Raw genomic sequence first — 22,064 nt, forward strand, 5'->3', positions numbered from 1 at the left:
CTCTCTGGCTATCCCATCATTATCATCAATGTGGCACATTTTAAGTATTTCTTCCTTTTACATTTTATTTTTACATCTAAAAACCAAGCTTTTAGAATCAGGCCTAAATACGACAGGTTCTCAATGAAAGCTAAGAGACTCTCCTAAGAATAAAGCCAATAGACATTGCAACTTATTTTTTAATTGTTCAAAGCCTTTTCTGAGGGGGTAATGGGGAAGATTGTCGCTTACTTCCTGTTTCTTTCTTGGTTGTATTCCAGACAGGTGGCACTGCCAGACAGCTGTTCCCGATAGGTGAGGTGTTATCGTATAAGACATGGTCCCTGCCCCCAAGGAGCTTACAATCTAGTTGAGAGACAAGACATACACAGGAAAAGAGGGATTAGGCTCTCTTACAAGCCTGGCAAGAAATTTTAAATGTTATATAAGGATTCAGCTGCCAATGCTTCTTGATTCTGCTGTCATGCTGAGTTGTAACTGCCTGAGATGTTTCCCATATTAATAAGTGAGAGAACATATCTTAATGCTCAAAATTAAATGTAAACCACAAATTTTCGAATTCTTTAAAGATTCATTTTAACACAAGTTGCTTCTATGAAGTTTATATCTGAAAGATACTTCTTTAAAACGGTAATAGCTTAAAATAAAACAAAAGAACTGTAAACAAATACTGAACTCTAGTTAATGATATGCAAGTTGAGGTGTTAAGGGGTGAAATGGACTGATAACTCTAACTTACTATGAAATGCACTAAATAATAAGATGACTGATAGACGGGTATGTGATAAAGTAAATATACCAAAATGTTAACAATCGTAGAATCTAGGTGGTAGGTATACAAATGTTTACCATTCCTTCAGCCTTTCTATTAGAAAATTTTAATAATCAAATATTGGGAGAAAATACAACAGTAACATATACATCAAAAAGTTTATAATTTTTATAAAATTCACCAAATAATCATTAACAACAGATCAGTGTGTTGTTTAAAATCAAAAGAATTAGGAAACAAGATGATATCATCAAAGGCTCTGAATAAAGAAGCTCCATTATCAGGATGCTGTAGTATTTTACCATTTCCTGGATAATGTTATGTTATTTATTTCTATGAGTAAAGAAAAATCAGAGGCAAGTAAAAACTTATTTCCATTCTCTGTCAATATTACTAAAGTAAACCTGTTCAAGTCCTTGGATTCAAGATTTTCTAAAATACAAAATCCATTAATTTATTTGCAATACCTGAATGGGGTAGAAAGAACCGTGTTTGGAGTCTGTATAACCTGTCGCTGTGGAGTCACACCTGAGAAGTCGCTCTCGTGCAAAGGGGTATTAAGCCCACCTTTTAATGGGGTGTCCACATTGGTCAGGGCCATGAGGTTCTGGGCTTCCTGATTAACAAAAAAGTAAAGAAACATGTTTAACAGTTTAAACAAGATAGTAGAATCCTCTCTACTGGTCCTATTATACAAGGAAGTGAAATTCTTACATATTTTCTCAATAAAAACCAAGAGAAAAAAAAAGGAATACAGAATTCAATACTTCCATTCCCTCTGTCAACCTAACATCAGAAGTTCTAGACTAAAGTTTTATATATCAAGGCATGATTTTGTGGCCTCACATATGAAATTACCATTACCCCAAACCTTCTCCATCACCTGTACCAATTCTCTTTACAGTCAAAAAGAGTTAAATAAGAATTCAAATTTCCCAATGTGAGCTTAGGCTAAATGTCAGAACATGTGGGACTTTGTCTGGTTTCATCACTAATTCCTTACCTAGTCTTCAATAACCTGTCTGAGCCTTGGTTTCTTCTGCTGGGAATGTAAGATAATACCAGCTAGTCCATCCAATTCACAAGAAAAGAACTCAAGAAGGCAGGTCCCTCTCTGAAGTCTCTGAACTCTCCAGGCAGGACTGACTGTGATCTCTTTGGTCTCTCCCTGTACTCATTATTATCACCTGTAAGTCTCTCAATCTCCAATTCAGGCTTGTGGCAGATTGTATTTTCCAAAGATGGTTGTCACAATATTTCTTATCCCACAGACTCTTCTTACAATCCAACCTTCACACTTTTTCCATCAAGAGGTAGGGTCTCTGTCCCCTTCCTTTGAATTTGGGTGGACCTGTGACTGTCCTGTTACCAAAAGAATGCAGCAGAAATGCCAATGCTTGGCCCCCAGGGCTAGAATAGAAAAGGCAATGCAACTTCCCATTATAACACTCATGGTGGTGCTCTGAGGCCACCAAGCTACAAGAAAAGTCCAAGGCACATGGAGAGGGCACAAGTACATGATTCACTCCACATTTCCAACCAACAGCTGACATCAACCACCAGACAGGGAAAGAAGATACCTCCAGATGATTCCAGCCTCTATCCATCAAGTCACCCTCAACTGTTAAGTCTTCCTAAATGAGGGTCTGGACATCACTGAGCAGAGACAAGTCATTCTTTCTGTGCCTTGCCCAATTCCTGACCCACAGAAACCATGAAATAATAAAATCGTTATTTTAAGCATCTAAGTTTGGAGGCAAAACAAAGATAACCAGAGTAAGGCTCATTCCATTATTCTGTATGTATTCATCATCTCTAACTATTTGAGGAAGAATCTTGAATTTCACATTATTTCAGTACTATGTGTTTTCTGTTTGCAATTCCAAATACAAAGCATTCCCTGGAAAGAACTTACTGACAAGCTTTAGAACTTCTGCGTAAGAAAGACAAGAAATGAGGACCAAATTGTACAGCATATACTCTGAGAAGAATGGATGGGATACACCAGACCGTAAGTACCAATACTACAAACAGGCAAAGCCAAAATATACATTATACTTAAGGACCCCAGAAATGGTCTGGTCAAGGAGTTGGGGAGCTTAGCCCAGCATGAGACAACCCAGTAGAATGCTGGTGCATCTGAGAGCTATCTCTTAAGTGGTGTATTGATCTATTGGTAAGTTGGTTACACTGAGACTTTTCCCAGAATCCCTTCCCTGTATGTTTCTGAGTTAGTTTGTCAAAAGTGAAACTGGGAAAGATTTAGGAAGCAGAGGTGAAACAGCAACCATTATGCTCAACAACAACCATTGTTGTTTGTTGGAGGTAGAGACAGACACACTGAGGTGCTGCCAAGTTTCAGTGTGTCCTTGTACTTCCCTGCTTCAAATGTAGTTCTCCTTTACAAGAGTCAGCCAGTCCCGTCAGGCTCAGCACCAGACTTCTAGCTAGAACTCAAAGAAAAAACAGCCACAGAGAGCCAACAACCCTCCACAGATTTCTATACCAGTCCCCTTTGTACCTAGCTTCCAGATTTTCCTGCAAGCTCTGACACATTCACCCACACTGGGCTTGATTCTGCAATACCTCTTTTTAGACTTTCACTTTTCTCATTTTTCCCACAATTGTGTATTCCTATTCCTATAGGAATGTGTATCTCATTCCTATAACAAATTCTTTATTCTATAGTATTCAAAGTGGTTCTGCTCCCCTAATTGAGCCTTGACTGCTGTACCCTATGCTATTCTACCCGAGACAGCCACAAGCCAACAGAGGATTACTGATATTCAGCAGCAGCCAGCCTTTATCACCTGTATCACATATAGAACAGTCACATCAAACCCATAAAAGCTCATAATGACCAATTTCTCAAACTTCTGCTTAAAAATAATTTAAAAGATAGCACAGTTAACTAAACTTTCAACACGTCATTTCATCTCAGAGATTCCACAGGGCTTCAAACAGCTGTGTTCATTTTCTAATATCTTACTGTGGCAGAGACTGCACCTTGACACCCGAAATCCACTCTCTTCTTCCATAATAACAGAAACTTTGCTTTTAAGCTAGGCAGCAGGCTTCCCAAAACAAGAATTATATGTCCCAAGAGGTAGGTGTGGCCATGTGTCTAAGTTGTGGCCAGTGGGATGGAAAGAGTAACGAGGTAGAAAAGATACGTGCTTAAAATGGGAGTGTATATGCCCTTCTCCCACCCCCTTCCTCCTTGCTGCTGGCTATAATGCAGTCATGATGGCTGGCACTGTAGCCACCGTAGCACATGAAAACACTGAGAATGGAAGTAAAAGAAGGCACCTAGGTCCCTGACACCAGGGCATGCCACACCAGTTTGACTTATCCCTCCATGCTCTGAACATAAATGGAAATAAATCTCTACTCAATTTAGTTAACTGTTATGGCTTTTCTATTACAGCTTACACTTAACCCCATCAAATAGACTTACTTTTCAGATAACTTCCATACCTTTTAGGAAAAGAATCCAAAGCTACAATCCCCAAGCTTATTATACATGGCCTAGCTTCTAATTCTGTTTTATTTTTTCAATAACTTTCACACTTAATTAGCATTTTCCCCTTACCTCAATAATCTTTAACAAGTTTTCAAAGCTCATATTAAAAACACAAAAGGATACTACAAAGCTATAGTTATTAAGACAGTGTAGTACTGGCATAAGGACAGACATACGGATCAATGAAATAGAATTAAGTGTTCAGAAATAATCTCTTACATTCATGGTCAACTGATTTTTGAAAAGGGAGACAAGACAATTTAACGGGAAAAGAATGGTCTCTTCACTAAATGATGCTGGAACAACTGGATATCCACATGCAAAATAATGAAGTTGTACCCCTTCGTCACACCACATACAACAATTAAGTCAAAATGAATACTAGACCTAAATGTAAGAACTAAAACTAAAAAATTCTTAGAAGAGAACATAACAGTAATCTTCATGACCTTGGGTGGGCAAAACCTTCTTAAATACGACAACAAATGCAAAAGCAACAAATAAAAAAATAGACAAATTGTACTACATCAAAATTAAAAACATCTGTGAGGTAAATGACATCACCAAGAAAATGAAAAGACAACCCACAGAATGGGAGGAAATATTTATAAATGATATATCTGATAAGGGACTTGTATCCAGAAAATGTAAAGAACTCTTAAAACTCAATAATTAAAAGATAAACAACTCAATTAAAAAATGGCCAAAGATTCTGAATAGCCATTTCTCCCAAGGAAATATACAAATGGCCAATAGGTGCATGAAAAGATGCTAGGTATCACTAGCTATTAAGGGAATGCAAATCGAAGCCACAATGAGTACTGGTGATGATAGCACAATATTCTGAATGTAATTAATACCACCAAATTATACACTTGAAAGTGGTTAAAAAGGGAAAATCGGAATTGTATCTAAGTTATTACAAAAAAAAAAGTTAAAGAAAAAAAAAAGCACAATGCGATACCACCTCACAGAACCCACTAGGATGGCTATAATCAAAAAGACAGACAATGACAAGTGCTGAAAAGGATGTGAATTGGAAAATTGGAATCTTCATGCATTGCTGGTGGGAAAGGAAAATGATGCAGCTACTGTTGAAAAGTTTGCTGGTTCTTCAAAAATTTAAACATAAAATTACCATATGGCCTGGCAATTACGCTTCTAAGTATAAACCCAAAAGAACTGGAAACAGGGACTCAAACAGATATTCGTACATCAATGTTCATAGCAGCACCAGTCACAACAGCCTAAAAGTTGAAACAACCCAAATGTCCATTAACTTATGAACGGATAAACTAAATGTGGTATATCCATACAATGGAATGTTATTTAGCCATAAAAAGGAAAGAAGTTCTCATACATGGTGGTGAAACATGGATGAAACTTGAAAACATTATGCTAAGTGAAGTAAGTCAGACAAAACGACAAATATTGTATGATTACATTCATATGAATATCTACAATAGGCAAATTCATAAAAGACAGAAAGTTAATTAGTTTACCAGGGCCTGGGAAAGGAGGGGATATGGGAGTAATTGCTTAATGGGCACAGATTTTCTGTTCGGAGTGAGAAAAAAGTCTTGGTAATAGATGATGCTGATGGCAGCACAAGACTGAATGTAATTAATGCCACTGAATTGTACACTTAAAAGTGGTTATGATAAATAATATATATATATATTTCCACAATAAAATTTCAAAAAGAAAACAAAAAAGAATTCCCCAGTGAAACATTCCAGCCAAATCAAACATCCTACCAGGAAGTCAGGAGTTGAGGAGCCCCACCCACATCTAAAGAGCTACAATCAGCTTTTAATTGCACATCCCCCCTCCACTTAGATACAGGAAGAGCCAAAGATCACCAGACATTTGCAGAAACACTGCAGAAAACAGAGAGCCAAACAAAAAAAAGGTAACTTAGAGACTGCACAGGGAAAAGAAACCAAATAAAATCATCCATAATGGCCTCAGAGGAAAAAGGGAAGATATTGCATCCATTAAATGAGATTTAAAAAAGCAAAAAAAAGGAAATATTGAACACATTTTAAAAAGAGCTCTTAGAAATTAAAAATAACATAGTACAAATTTTAAAACTGAAAAGATAAAACCGAGAAAATCCAGAAATAAAGCTAAAAGTCAATGAAATGGAAAATTAGAAAGGAGTAAGAAAATGAGTGGAATAGTTCAATAGGTCCAATGTCCAAACAACAGGAGGTTCATAAAGAGAACATGAGAATGGAAGGGAGAAAAAAAAAATATTTTCAAAATAATTTTATAGACTTGAAGGTCATGAGTTTCCAGAACGAAAAGATTCACTAAGTTCCTAGAATAGCCGTTGAAAACACACCCACACCAAGACAGGCGCTTGTGAAAAAGAGATCATATAGGCTTTCCAGAAAAAGAAAAATCCAGGTTTCCTGTGACCAATCTGAATAGCACAGGAGGGCCCAACAGTACCAGTGGAAGCCAGAAGAAAGACCTTGGAATGCGGCCTTCCAACTGTGGACAAAAACAATTTCAATCTGGAATTCCATACCCAGATATACCATTAATTAAGTAAGGAGGTAGAATCATAATTTTCAGAAATGTAAAGTCATAAAAATTCTACCTCCTATAAGCCCCTTCTCAGAAAGCTATTGAGGGTGGGGCAAGATGGCAGACTGGTGAGCTGTAAGTTTTAGTTACTCCTCCAGGAAAGTAGGTAAAAAGCCAGGAACTGCGTGGACTGGACACCACAGAGCAATCTGTCTTTGGGAATACTTCATACAACACTCACGAAAATGTCGAACTGCTGAGATCAGCGAAATCTGTAAGTTGTTGCGGCCAGGGGACCCGCGCCCCTCCCTGCCAGGCTCAGTCCCGTGGGAGGAGGGGCTGCCAGCTCCGGGAAGGAGAAGGGAGAACTGCAGTGGTAGCCCTTCTCGGAAACTCATTCTACTGATCCATACTCCAACCATAGATAGACTGAGACCAGACACCAGAGAATCTGAGAGCTGCCAGCCCAGCAGAGAGGAGACAGGCACAGAAAAAAAAAAAATAACACGAAAAACTCCAAAATAAAAGCAGAGGATTTTTGGAGTTCTGGCGAACACAGAAAGGGGAAGGGTGGAGCTCAGGCCTTGAGGCGCATATGCAAATCCCGAAGAAAAGCTGATCTCTCTGCCCTGTGGACCTTTCCTTAATGGTCCTGGTTGCTTTGTCTATTAACATTTCAATAACCCATTAGATCTCTGAGGAGGGCCCTGTTTTTTGTTTTGTTTTTTTTTAATCCTTTTTTCTTTTTCTAAAACAATTACTCTAAGAAGCCCAATACAGAAAGCTTCAAAGAATTGCAATTTGGGCACGTCAAGTCAAGAGCAGAACTAAGAGAGCTCTGAGACAAAAGGCAATAATCCAGTGGCTGAGAAAATTCACTAAACAACACAACTTCCCAAGAAAAGGGGGGTGTCCGCTCACAGCCACCATCCTGGTGGACAGGAAACACTCCTGCCCATCGCCAGCCCCACAGCCCAGAGCTGCCCCAGACAACCCAGTGTGACGGAAGTGCTTCAAATAACAGGCACACACCACAAAACTGGGCGTGGACATTAGCCTTCCCTGCAACCTCAGCTGATTGTCCCAGAGCTGGGAAGGTGGAGCACTGTGAATTAACAAAGCCCCATTCAGCCATCATTTGAGCAGACTGGGAGCCTCCCTACACAGCCCAGCAGCCCAGAACTGCCCTGGGGGGACGGCACTCACCTGTGACATAGCACAGTCATCCCTCAACAGAGGACCCGGGGTGCACAGCCTGGAAGAGGGGCCCACTTGCAAGTCTAAGGAGCCATACGCCAATACCAAAGACTTGTGGGTCAGTGGCAGAGACAAACTGTGGCAGGACTGAACTGAAGGATTAGACTATTGCAGCAGCTTTAAAACTCTAGGATCACCAGGGAGATTTGATTGTTAGGGCCACCCCCCCTCCCCGACTGCCCAGAAACACGCCCCACATACAGGGCAGGCAACACCATCTACACACACAAGCTTGGTACACCAATTGGGCCCCACAAGACTCACTCCCCCACTCACCAAAAAGTCTAAGCAGGGGAGAACTGGCTTGTGGAGAACAGGTGGCTCGTGGACGCCACCTGCTGGTTAGTTAGAGAAAGTGTACTCCACGAAGCTGTAGATCTGATAAATTAGAGATAAGGACTTCAATAGGTCTACAAACCCTAAAAGAACCCTATCAAGTTCAGCAAATGCCACGAGGCCAAAAACAACAGAAAATTATAAAGCATATGAAAAAACCAGACGATATGGATAACCCAAGCCCAAGCACCCAAATCAAAAGACCAGAAGAGACACAGCACCTAGAGCAGCTACTCAAAGAACTAAAGATGAACAATGAGACCATAGTATGGGATATGAAGGAAATCAAGAAGACTCTAGAAGAGCATAAAGAAGACATTGCAAGACTAAATAAAAAAATGGATGATCTTATGGAAATTAAAGAAACTGTTGACCAAATTAAAAAGATTCTGGACACTCATAGTACAAGACTAGAGGAAGTTGAACAACGAATCAGTGACCTGGAAGATGACAGAATGGAAAATGAAAGCATAAAAGAAAGAATGGGGGAAAAAATTGAAAAAATCGAAATGGACCTCAGGGATATGATAGATAATATGAAACGTCCAAATATAAGACTCATTGGTGTCCCAGAAGGGGAAGAAAAGGGTAAAGGTCTAGGAAGAGTATTCAAAGAAATTGTTGGGGAAAACTTCCCAAATCTTCTAAACAACATAAATACACAAATCATAAATGCTCAGCGAACCCCAAATAGAATAAATCCAAATAAACCCACTCCGAGACATATACTGATCACACTGTCGAACATGGAAGAGAAGGAGCAAGTTCTGAAAGCAGCAAGAGAAAAGCAATTCACCACATACAAAGGAAACAGCATAAGACTAAGTAGTGACTACTCAGCAGCCACCATGGAGGCAAGAAGGCAGTGGCACGATATATTTAAAATTCTGAGTGAGAAAAATTTCCAGCCAAGAATACTTTATCCAGCAAAGCTCTCCTTCAAATTTGAGGGAGAGCTTAAATTTTTCACAGACAAACAAATGCTGAGAGAATTTGCTAACAAGAGACCTGCCCTACTGGAGATACTAAAGGCAGCCCTACAGACAGAGAAACAAAGAAAGGACAGAGAGACTTGGAGAAAGGTTCAGTACTAAAGAGATTCGGTATGGGTACAATAAAGGATATTAATAGAGAGAGGGAAAAATATGACAAACATAAACCAAAGGATAAGATGGCTGATTCAAGAAATGCCTTCACGGTTATAACGTTGAATGTAAATGGATTAAACTCCCCAATTAAAAGATATAGATTCGCAGAATGGATCAAAAAAAATGAACCATCAATATGTTGCATACAAGAGACTCATCTTAGACACAGGGACACAAAGAAACTGAAAGTGAAAGGATGGAAAAAAATATTTCATGCAAGCCACAGCCAAAAGAAAGCAGGTGTAGCAATATTAATCTCAGATAAAATAGACTTCAAATGCAGGGATGTTTTGAGAGACAAAGAAGGCCACTACGTACTAATAAAAGGGGCAATTCAGCAAGAAGAAATAACAATCGTAAATGTCTATGCACCCAACCAAGGTGCCACAAAATACATGAGAGAAACACTGGCAAAACTAAAGGAAGCAATTGATGTTTCCACAATAATTGTGGGAGACTTCAACACATCACTCTCTCCTATAGATAGATCAACCAGACAGAAGACCAATAAGGAAACTGAAAACCTAAACAATCTGATAAATGAATTAGATTTAACAGACATATACAGGACATTACATCCCAAATCACCAGGATACACATACTTTTCTAGTGCTCATGGAACTTTCTCCAGAATAGATCATATGCTGGGACATAAAACAAGCCTCAATAAATTTAAAAAGATTGAAATTATTCAAAGCACATTCTCTGACCACAATGGAATACAATTAGAAGTCAATAACCATCAGAGACTTAGAAAATTCACAAATACCTGGAGGTTAAACAACACACTCCTAAACAATCAGTGGGTTAAAGAAGAAATAGCAAGAGAAATTGCTAAATATATAGAGACGAATGAAAATGAGAACACAACATACCAAAACCTATGGGATGCAGCAAAAGCAGTGCTAAGGGGGAAATTTATAGCACTAAACGCATATATTAAAAAGGAAGAAAGAACCAAAATCAAAGAACTAATGGATCAACTGAAGAAGCTAGAAAATGAACAGCAAACCAATCCTAAACCAAATACAAGAAAAGAAATAACAAGGATTAAAGCAGAAATAAATGACATAGAGAACAAAAAAACAATAGAGAGGATAAATATCACCAAAAGTTGGTTCTTTGAGAAGATCAACAAGATTGACAAGCCCCTAGCTAGACTGACAAAATCAAAAAGAGAGAAGACCCATATAAACAAAATAATGAATGAAAAAGGTGACATAACTGCAGATCCTGAAGAAATTAAAAAAATTATAAGAGGATACTATGAACAACCGTATGGCAACAAACTGGATAATGTAGAGGAAATGGACAATTTCCTGGAAACATATGAACAACCTAGACTGACCAGAGAAGAAATAGAAGACCTCAACCAACCCATCACAAGCAAAGAGATCCAATCAGTCATCAAAAATCTTCCCACAAATAAATGCCCAGGGCCAGATGGCTTCACAGGGGAATTCTACCAAACTTTCCAGAAAGAACTGACACCAATCTTACTCAAACTCTTTCAAAACATTGAAGAAAATGGAACACTACCTAACTCATTTTATGAAGCTAACATCAATCTAATACCAAACCAGGCAAAGATGTTACAAAAAAGGAAAACTACCGGCCAATCTCCCTAATGAATATAGATGCAAAAATCCTCAACAAAATACTTGCAAATCGAATCCAAAGACACATTAAAAAAATCATACACCATGACCAAGTGGGGTTCATTCCAGGCATGCAAGGATGGTTCAACATAAGAAAATCAATCAATGTATTACAACACATTAACAAGTCAAAAGGGAAAAATCAATTGATCATCTCAATAGATGCTGAAAAAGCATTTGACAAAATCCAACATCCCTTTTTGATAAAAACACTTCAAAAGGTAGGAATTGAAGGAAACTTCCTCAACATGATAAAGAGCATATATGAAAAACCCACAGCCAGCATAGTACTCAATGGTGAGAGACTGAAAGCCTTCCCTCTAAGATCAGGAACAAGACAAGGATGCCCGCTATCACCACTGTTATTCAACATTGTGCTGGAAGTGCTAGCCAGGGCAATCCGGCAAGACAAAGAAATAAAAGGCATCCAAATTGGAAAAGAAGAAGTAAAACTGTCATTGTTTGCAGATGATATGATCTTATATCTAGAAAACCCTGAGAAATCGACGATACAGCTACTAGAGCTAATAAACAAATTTAGCAAAGTAGCGGGATACAAGGTTAATGCACATAAGTCAGTAATGTTTCTATATGCTAGAAATGAACAAACTGAAGAGACACTCAAGAAAAAGATACCATTTTCAATAGCAACTAAAAAAATCAAGTACCTAGGAATCAACTTAACCAAAGATGTAAAAGACCTATACAAAGAAAACTACATAACTCTACTAAAAGAAATAGAAGGGGACCTTAAAAGATGGAAAAATATTCTATGTTCATGGATAGGAAGACTAAATGTCATTAAGATGTCAATTCTACCCAAACTCATCTACAGATTCAATGCAATCCCAATCAAACTTCCAACAACCTACTTTGCAGACTTGGAAAAGCTAGTTATCAAATTTATTTGGAAAGGGAAGATGCCTCGAATTGCTAAAGACACTCTAAAAAAGAAAAACGAAGTGGGAGGACTTACACTCCCTGACTTTGAAGCTTATTATAAAGCCACAGTTACCAAAACAGCATGGTACTGGCACAAAGATAGACATATAGATCAATGGAATCGAATTGAGAATTCGGAGATAGACCCTCAGATCTATGGCCGACTGATCTTTGATAAGGCCCCCAAAGTCACTGAACTGAGCCATAATGGTCTTTTCAACAAATGGGGCTGGGAGAGTTGGATATCCATATCCAAAAGAATGAAAGAGGACCCCTACCTCACACCCTACACAAAAATTAACTCAAAATGGACCAAAGATCTCAATATAAAAGAAAGTACCATAAAACTCCTAGAAGATAATGTAGGAAAACATCTTCAAGACCTTGTATTAGGCGGCCACTTCCTAGACTTTACACCCAAAGCACAAGCAACAAAAGAGAAAATAGATAAATGGGAACTCCTCAAGCTTAGAAGTTTCTGCACCTCAAAGGAATTTCTCAAAAAGGTAAAGAGGCAGCCAACTCAATGGGAAAAAATGTTTGGAAACCATGTATCTGACAAAAGACTGATATCTTGCATATACAAAGAAATCCTACAACTCAATGACAATAGTACAGACAGCCCAATTATAAAATGGGCAAAAGGTATGAAAAGACAGTTCTCTGAAGAGGAAATACAAATGGCCAAGAAACACATGAAAAAATGTTCAGCTTCACTAGCTATTAGAGAGATGCAAATTAAGACCACAATGAGATACCATCTAACACCGGTTAGAATGGCTGCCATTAAACAAACAGGAAACTACAAATGCTGGAGGGGATGTGGAGAAATTGGAACTCTTATTCATTGTTGGTGGGACTGTATAATGGTTCAGCCACTCTGGAAGTCAGTCTGGCAGTTCCTTAGAAAACTAGATATAGAGCTACCATTCGATCCAGCGATTGCACTTCTTGGTATATACCCGGAAGATCGGAAAGCAGTGACACGAACAGATATCTGCAAGCCAATGTTCATAGCAGCATTATTCACAATTGCCAAGAGATGGAAACAACCCAAATGTCCTTCAACAGATGAGTGGATAAATAAAATGTGGTATATACACACGATGGAATACTACACGGCAGTAAGAAGGAACGATCTCGTGAAACATATGACAACATGGATGAACCTTGAAGACATAATGCTGAGCGAAATAAGCCAGGCACAAAAAGAGAAATATTATATGCTACCACTAATGTGAACTTCGAAAAATGTAAAACAAATGGTTTATAATGTAGAATGTAGGGGAACTAGCAGTAGAGAGCAATTAAGGAAGGGGGAACAATAATCCAAGAAGAACAGATAAGCTATTTAACGTTCTGGGGATGCCCAGAAAAGACTATGGTCTGTTAATTTCTGATGGATATAGTAGGAACAAGTTCACAGTAATGTTGCTATACTGTGTAACTTTCTTGGGGTAAAGTGGGAACATGTTGGAAGTTAAGCAGTTATCTTAGGTTAGTTGTCTTTTTCTTACTCCCTTGTTATGGTCTCTTTGAAATGTTCTTTTATTGTATGTTTGTTTTCTTTTTAACTTTTTTTTTTTCATACAGTTGATTTAAAAAAGGGAAAGTTAAAAAAAAAAAAAAAAGAAAGAAAAACAAGGAAAAAAAAAAGATGTAGTGCCCCCTTGAGGAGCCTGTGGAGAATGCAGGGGTATTCGCCTACCCCACCTCCATGGTTGCTAACATGACCACAGACATAGGGGACTGGTGGTTTGATGGGTTGAGCCCTCTACCATAAGTTTTACCCTTGGGAAGACGGTTGCTGCAAAGGAGAGGCTAGGCCTCCCTATATTTGTGCCTAGGAGTCTCCTCCTGAATGCCTCTTTGTTGCTCAGATGTGGCCCTCTCTCTCTGGCTAAGCCAACTTGAAAGGTGAAATCACTGCCCTCCCCCCTACGTGGGATCAGACACCCAGGGAAGTGAATCTCCCTGGCAACGTGGAATATGACTCCCGGGGAGGAATGTAGACCTGGCATCGTGGGACGGAGAACATCTTCTTGACCAAAAGGGGGATGTGAAAGGAAATGAAATAAGCTTCAGTGGCAGAGAGATTCCAAAAGGAGCCGAGAGATCACTCTGGTGGGCACTCTTACGCACACTTTAGACAACCCTTTTTAGGTTCTAAAGAATTGGGGTAGCTGGTGGTGGATACCTGAAACTATCAAACTACAACCCAGAACCCATGAATCTCGAAGACAGTTATATAAAAATGTAGCTTATGAGGGGTGACAAAGGGATTGGGAAAGCCATAAGGACCAAACTCCACTTTGTCTAGTTTATGGATGGATGTGTAGAAAAGTAGGGGAAGGAAACAAACAGACAAAGGTACCCAGTGTTCTTTTTTACTTCAATTGCTCTTTTTCACTCTAATTATTATTCTTGTTATTTTTGTGTGTGTGCTAATGAAGGTGTCAGGGATTGATTTAGGTGATGAATGTACAACTATGTAATGGTACTGTAAACAATCGAAAGTACAATTTGTTTTGTATGACTGCGTGGTATGTGAATATATCTCAATAAAATGATGATAAAAAAAAAAAAAAAAGAAAGCTATTGAAGGATATTTTTCATTAACAAAGGAGTAAACCAAGAAAGCCAAAGACAGGAGCTAGGAAAGAGAGAATCAAGGGACTCTCTAGAATGACAGTGAAAGGAAATAAGAGAACAGCTATAAATAAGATCGAAAGAATAGTCCAGATGAGAGCATTCAAAAGATTCCAGGAAAGACTTCTTCAAAAAGAAGAAACGTAGAGAATACCTAAAGTTTGACCAGATTAGGGGACTCTACAGCGAGTGCAGAGTCTAGGATGAGAAAACCAGCAACTGAATAAAACAAGTATTAACTCCAAAAAAAGCAAAATATTGTGCAGTGAAGTAATGATAAGGCACTTCACGGCTCAGCAAAGAATAAGCTTTACATACACATAAGGTAAACCATGAATCTAGAGTAACCAAAGTATGAAATAATTATAATAAAAAGATGAGGGAATGGGAAGAGTTTGTGTACATGACAGAGGCAAAGGGTGTGAGAGAGCCCAATGTTCAAATTACATGTGGAAAATCAACAAGATAATTCCAAAAAAAGAACAAGTAACAAGGGTCTTAGCAGTAAGAAGAGCTGTAATTGGTGCCTCTAGGAAGCAAATGAAGGTCACTACTGCTTTTCTCACTAAGCCTTATAGGACTGTTTGACTCTTGAAGGCTTAAAATTGCATTTCTGACTGTAAGAGAAGAGGAAATGATATTCAAGGGCTCAATATGTGTCATGAGGTTTGGCCACTCTCTAGCATGCAGATACCCTGAGAACACACAGATTTATATACCCCACGTGTTGGGGAGAGGGAGGGAAGTAGTACTGCTAGCATACTATGCCAAGCTAAGTACATAAATGCAAGGGAGTTTTAAAAATTACTAACTACACACATCTGATTTCTTTCTAGGACTGCTAGGCAACATGAAATTCAAAAATGTTGTGCTTTACTGACAGCTACCAAAGACTAATGAAGGTAGAAGAGCCGGCTTCAAAAGAAACTATGAATTAATAAATGTATAAATGAAACCACCTAATAACCAAATATGCTGATTTAGCTTCCCTACCAAAGAAATGCTCTAGGATCTATGTTGCCAAGACTCAGTTTCAAACTGTTTACCCAAAAGAAACACAACCAAACACTAAACGTTCTCCTTCATAAATACTTTTTAGGGCAATAAACGAAGTCAAAGGCCCATTCTACTACATGAGTGCTTACCTGCAGAATTCTGTCCTGGGAAGCTGGCGTTCGTGGTGTTCTTAGAGCAATGCTGTTGTTGGTGACATTGTACTCAGACAGGAGAGTACTAGAAGCAGAGTTAGTTATGCCCGATTCCTCAGCAGTTTGACGTGCAATTTCACTTGCTTGGCCTACTTTTACAACTTCCTGGAGTTCTGCATCTGAAATCTAAAAGGACACAGTTATCACAGTCAGTAACAGTTTAACCATAGAACAGACACAGCTTTAACTCCCATATTCCACAAAGTTCAACTGCTGAAACTGTGTGATAGCAAAAGCATTCCCTATATAATGTGGAAAAAAAAAAAAAAAAAAAAAAATCCCATATAGTATATAGACTCAAGCTGCAAAGGCTTGTATTTTTGTACTGAAATTCATTAACACCAACCAACACTAACACCAAGAACATAAAATAAAAATATGTATATAAAACCATTTGTTAATAGTGTGGGGGGGGGGGGTACTGAAGACCAATTAAAATATCACACAGAGAGAATCCCTAAGAAAATTATAAGGTGTTAGCTTAGTAATTTTGAAAAAAAAAACCTAAAATGAACCAAGGGAAAAAAACACATAAGTAAAATCTTAGTTTAGGAAACATCATTACTAGGAATAGCAGCAAATGAAAAAACGATTTCATGTTTATGCCCAAGAATCTTGTGTTGAGCAGCCAGTGGACTGATTTAGAAAAAGCTCCTCTTCAGGTCTAAGTCCATACTGAAGTCCAATTCTAAAGAGCTGTACCACTCAAAACAAGAGGTTACTCAAAATTCCCATGTTTCTGCTCAAGTAAAATTAAGTCCAAGGTATAAAGCCCATCATAAGCAGAATAAAGTAACGTTTTTATCTCTCTTCTCCACAACTCCCACACTGATTTCCACAGACAAATCTTTTCAAAAAGAAAAGAAAAATACAACAAAATATTCCCTGAAAACAAAGTAGCTTAAAGCCCACAAAGCCAAACAACACCTTTATCCTACTCAGTACAAAAAAAGAGGCCTGGAGCCCTGGTGACAAATTGCTAGAGCTGATGATTACTAAATCATCACATGAACAGTTTAATGTTTGCTATAATAGTTTATAAAGAGGAGTTGTTATTTACAGAGGGAGGGTATTTCACAATAAAAAAAAAAAGTTCTTCAAGTTACAGGAGAGGGGAAATGTTAGTGAAAAACACCTAGAACAAAGTACATTCTCTTTGCTCCAGTACCTCTATAGAATTATAGGTCTGCATTCAGCAGGTAGTAAAATCTAGAAAACTGCAGAAAATCCAGTATGTTGACAAGGCACTACCCCTACAGAACTAAAAGACTTTTTCTAGGCAAATATGTGAAGAGTCAATAACCACCCATGAAGTTCCTATTTGCTAGATTCCTCCTCCAAGCTATTCCCAGCAAGGAAGAATGAGAAGCCTCCCCATCTTTTAAACTCCTTTCTTAACAAGCTCTAAAGGCTATGGAGACTCAAAACTAAAAGCAAACATAAACCAAACCCTGAGAAAAATTAAAGAGCAAATAAATATCAATTTAAAAACAAAAATCATGTACATACACAGTGATATTCTTAAATACCTTTACTTGAATCTGGGCCTAAATTGGGCCACCAATCAAAACCTGTCTGCTAACACAAACTCAAGTTTGACCTGGTTACACAATTATTATACAGTTGTATACCACTTTTAGCATTTTCATTTAATCAGTTCCATAAAACTCATGTGAGAGAGCATATTGTAGTGCCCTTTCTTTCCTTATTCTTTCTTTCTCCTTCCTATATCATTACCTACTCTTAACCAGGTACTCACTTATTTCATTCATCCTTAGTAACAAAGCTAAATTTTAAATTAAAATACCTTTTGTTCTTAGACTGTATATATGGTAACAGAATAAAATAAAAAAAAAAAAAAATCCATGGAACTACACTACACCCTGAACCCTACGTTAAACCATAGACTACAGCTAATAGTACAGTTATAAAAATGTCCTTTCATCAATAGTAACAAACATTCCACAACAATGCAAAGTGTTAATAATGGGCTGGTACATGGGAAAGCTGTATTTTATGAATGATTGTTCTGTAAAACCACAACTTCTCTAACAAAGAAAAAAAAGTCCTTTTTTTTTAAAGATGAAACAAATCATTTTCTAATTCAAGTACTAGGTAATACAACCCAGATCAATATTAGGAATGTTAAGGTGTAAAGCCTCAATTCTCACTTTCCCAGGCTTGAGTTTAACTATAAAATCAGGTGCAACAGCAGTTCCATTCCTAAGGGCTACTATGAAATTATTTACACTAAATAGGATCATCACTTCCCAAAAGCCCCCAAACTTAACAAGAAAACGAACAAGAAAAGTACAGTAAATTAAAAACATTCAACTTCCATCAGCTATTTGGACACTTACCCTTCTATTACTATCCCTTTCTATTTGGAGACCTCATCTCAAATTCTCCCAAGGAGAGTTCCTGAATCCCTAATCTGTGCTTCTCTCTGTTCCAGCATTTATCATATCATATTATAATGACTTCTTTTAGACCCAGATTCTAATGGCTCACTTCTCAGATTGTGAATTTCTTTAAGGGCACCCAGTACCCAGCGTAAGCCTGGCAACAGGCCCTCAAACATTTGCTGAATAAATGACCTAAGGATAGAAATTCACACAATTAAAAAACTAATTTTAACAGATTACCTGAGGGGCAGGAAGAACTAGTTTGCTTCTCTTTTTAGTAAATTCAGAAACACCACTAGTTTGAAGAATAGCTGATGGTAAATCAGATTCTTTTTTCCTTTTCAAATGCTGCTTATCTTTTTTTCTATCTCTTCCTTCTTTTTCACTGTCATGGATAAAGGTAGAGAAGAGATTTTAAGAAGTTACATATAGGCAATAACACTAAAAGTCATAGAAATACTTATATCCTTTGACAAAATAATCCTACTTCTAAGAAAATTTTAAAAAGACAAAAGTTATATACATTCAGGTTGCTAACTAAGCTATTACCTACCCACTGTATTTAACAATGCAAACCTAAAATAGCAACAGAATTATTAAGAAAACAGGGTACCCTAAGTCCATTAGTAAAACAACTAACCCGTTCACAAATGTACACAAATATCAAGATTGTGACTGAGTGAGTAAGCAGTCTATCAGGTGCCAAGAGTTGAAAATTCAAGAGACACAAACAACATTCTGCACTAAACATGACAGCCAGGGTCACTGGTTTTCTCAGAAAGGTGAAACTTATTAAATAGATAGAAGTCTATGTGGATCACACTGTACTAAATAATGAAAGTCCAGCTACGACAAAGGAAATACTTGGTCCTCCATAAAATTCTTATATACTTTTCCATTTTTAAAATTAGAAAGAGAACTTACGATCGTAACTCCCCATCAAGATCCTGTTGTCTTAATTTCCTGAAATCTGCATCGAGAGCCTGATAGTTCTCCTCAGAAGTATCATAGAAACCAAGGGCGGGCTTTTTTTCAAATGGAATTTCAGCATTATAATCAACTCCTCTCTTCTTTTTTCTTTTCTTCTGAATTTCTATGCCAGCTGCTCGAAGTTCTCTTCTCTTTTGAAGGGCAGCAAGACGTCTAAAGAAGGAAAAAATAAAACTACCTTGAAAATCATATACTGTGAGGAAGGAACAGATTATCCAATAGAGTTAAGAAAAATTATCTGGTTATCTGGGGAAGAAATATTTACTTAAATCTTCACCTACGGCATTCACCAAAATAAATTCCAGTTTTGATTTAAAAGTACACATAAACATGCACACACACCACACACACATGCATAAAAAATAAAGCCAAAAGAAAAACCAGAGGAACTACAAGTAAATATACAACTTATCTGTGGCAAGGAATGTGTTTAATAAATAAGAAAATGAGAAAAAAGTATTTGTAATTAATATCAGGAATAATTACATATAAGAGTCTAAGTAATAGTTTTCGCCCCAAGGGGAAGAACAAAAGGAAATAAACAGTTCACAAAAGAAAAAAATGCCAATAGTGAAAATGACAAAAGATTAATTACTTTACTAATATTTAAAGAATCACAAATTAAATCAACAAGTACCATTTCTGCATATCCAATCAGAGCATTCAGTTTTTTGTTGTTTTAATGGCAAGAGTGCAAAAAGTAGACAGTCTCATGCACTGGTGATGAGAAAATAAACTGATACAGCTATTCCCAAAGAGAATTTGGAAATACACATTAAAATCCTTAAACTTTTTCATATCATTTAACCCAGCAATTTCACCCCTTAACCTTTAACTAAGGAAATAAATAAGAACATGAACAAGGACTTAGCTACAAGACAGTTCAGCAAGTACTGTTCACAATAATGGATAACTAGATACTATCTAAACATCTGACAATTAGAAATTAAATGAATTTAAACATAGCTGTAAGATAACAGGTTATATTAAAAAGCTGTAAATCTACTCAGAAATGGAAAAATGTCCAAGGCATAATGGTGGATAAAATGGAGGTTGCAGAGCAATATGTAAAAATTATATGTGCTCTGTCAGTGATTATCTGCACAGGGAGATGTGAAGGATGTCCACCAAAATATTAACACTGATAACCACTGGAGGAATTTCATTTAATTTTTATATTTTTCATTGTAACTTTCTATGATGCTACAATTTTAATGATTAAATAATGAGGAAACTTATTCACAATACATAAAGGTGGGAAAACTGAGTTACCAAACTTCTGGTACGACAGCATGAGGAACTCCACAGACCTGCTCCCAAGCAATACTAATGAAAATTAATTTTAAAGACAACCATTTAGAGTCTCTGGAAAGGATTCTAAGGGCCTATAGCTAATTTAAAAAAAAAAAATTATTTCAGAAAGTCTACTAAAAATCAGTGAGAAAAGCAAGACTCTGTGGTATTTGAATCAAGACGTGCTCCCTAACCCCTCAGTCCCAGTTCAGGGAGATGGAAACTCAACTCCACTGGTGCAGTCAAGAAAACAAGGCTCCCTCTCCCCTCGGCTCTCAGTCAGAGGGCCAAGCTTCTGGGGTAGGGAAGGATGTCAGCACACCTCATCCTGCCCCCGTCTACCTGCTGCAGTGTCTAAGTTCCAAGTACATGCAACCAAGAAGTGTTCCTCCATCCAGGTCCCACATATCAAACATAGGTTCTACCTTGGATGGCACTGCTGAGAATACCAGGGCTCTGACCGCCCTTGCGCTGGCTTGTGGGATGGAGTTTCCACATCAAGAGAGGCAAGCCTAGGAGCTCTGGAATTGCTTCCCCCAACCCCCACTGAGCACACAGCTACAAAAGCAGGGTGTCACTCACAGAGAAGTACACCACTGTCCCTGCCCCTAGCAGCAGAGCCCAGGGGGAGAAGCAGGACCTAAAACAGAGCTCTAAATCTCTCCCCAAAGGAATGGACCTCGTTTGCAACAGAGTATGTATGGGGGGGGTAGGGGGTGATAAACTTCACTAAAATAATCCAGCCCATCACTAAACAAAGCAATTAATAATAAAGGCCCTGACAGGGAGGGGAATCAGTACCCATAGGTGATACAATGTATTATTTAAAATGTCCAGTTTCCAACAAAAATTAACAAGACTTACAAAGAAACAGGAACGAATGAACCTTACAGGAAAAAAGCAGGCAACAAAAAACAACTGTTAATGACCCACATATGGGATTTAACAGACAAATACTTTCAAGCAGTCATTATCCATATGTTCAAAGAACTAAAAGAAACCATGATTAAAGAAGTAAAGGATAGTGTGTGAATATATCTCAATAAAATGTGCATTAAAAAAAAGTAAAGGAAGGTATCATGGCAATGTCACATCAAGTAGAGAATATTAATAAAGAGATGGAAATTATAAAAAAGAACCAAATGGAAATTCTAGAGTTAAAATGTACAATAACTGAAAAGAAAAATTCACTAGAGAGGGTCAACAGTAGATTTGAACTGGAAGAATAAAGAATTAGCAAACACGTATACAGAACAATAGAGATTAAACAAGCCAAAGAAAAGAGAGAAAAAAGAATAAAGAAAAATCAACACAACTGCAGAGACATGTGGGGACCATTAAGTGTACC

The 22,064-nt window shown here is 37.7% G+C and overlaps 1 protein-coding gene across 1 annotated transcript in view; it reads right to left on the bottom strand.

Moving 5' to 3' along the window:
- CDC5L (cell division cycle 5 like) overlaps positions 1-22,064 on the bottom strand; it is a 56,225-nt gene that overhangs the window by 24,170 nt on the left and 9,991 nt on the right. The window contains exons 6-9 of the mRNA XM_037843569.1: positions 19,358-19,576; positions 18,674-18,818; positions 15,966-16,154; positions 1,240-1,388 (exon numbers count right to left, since the gene is read on the bottom strand). Of these exons, the coding sequence (XP_037699497.1) occupies positions 1,240-1,388; positions 15,966-16,154; positions 18,674-18,818; positions 19,358-19,576 (702 nt within the window). The remainder of the gene's footprint in view (positions 1-1,239; positions 1,389-15,965; positions 16,155-18,673; positions 18,819-19,357; positions 19,577-22,064) is intronic.

The sequence above is a fragment of the Choloepus didactylus genome, chromosome 7, assembly GCF_015220235.1.
Source record: "Choloepus didactylus isolate mChoDid1 chromosome 7, mChoDid1.pri, whole genome shotgun sequence".
Classification (NCBI taxonomy): Eukaryota; Metazoa; Chordata; class Mammalia; order Pilosa; family Megalonychidae; genus Choloepus; species Choloepus didactylus.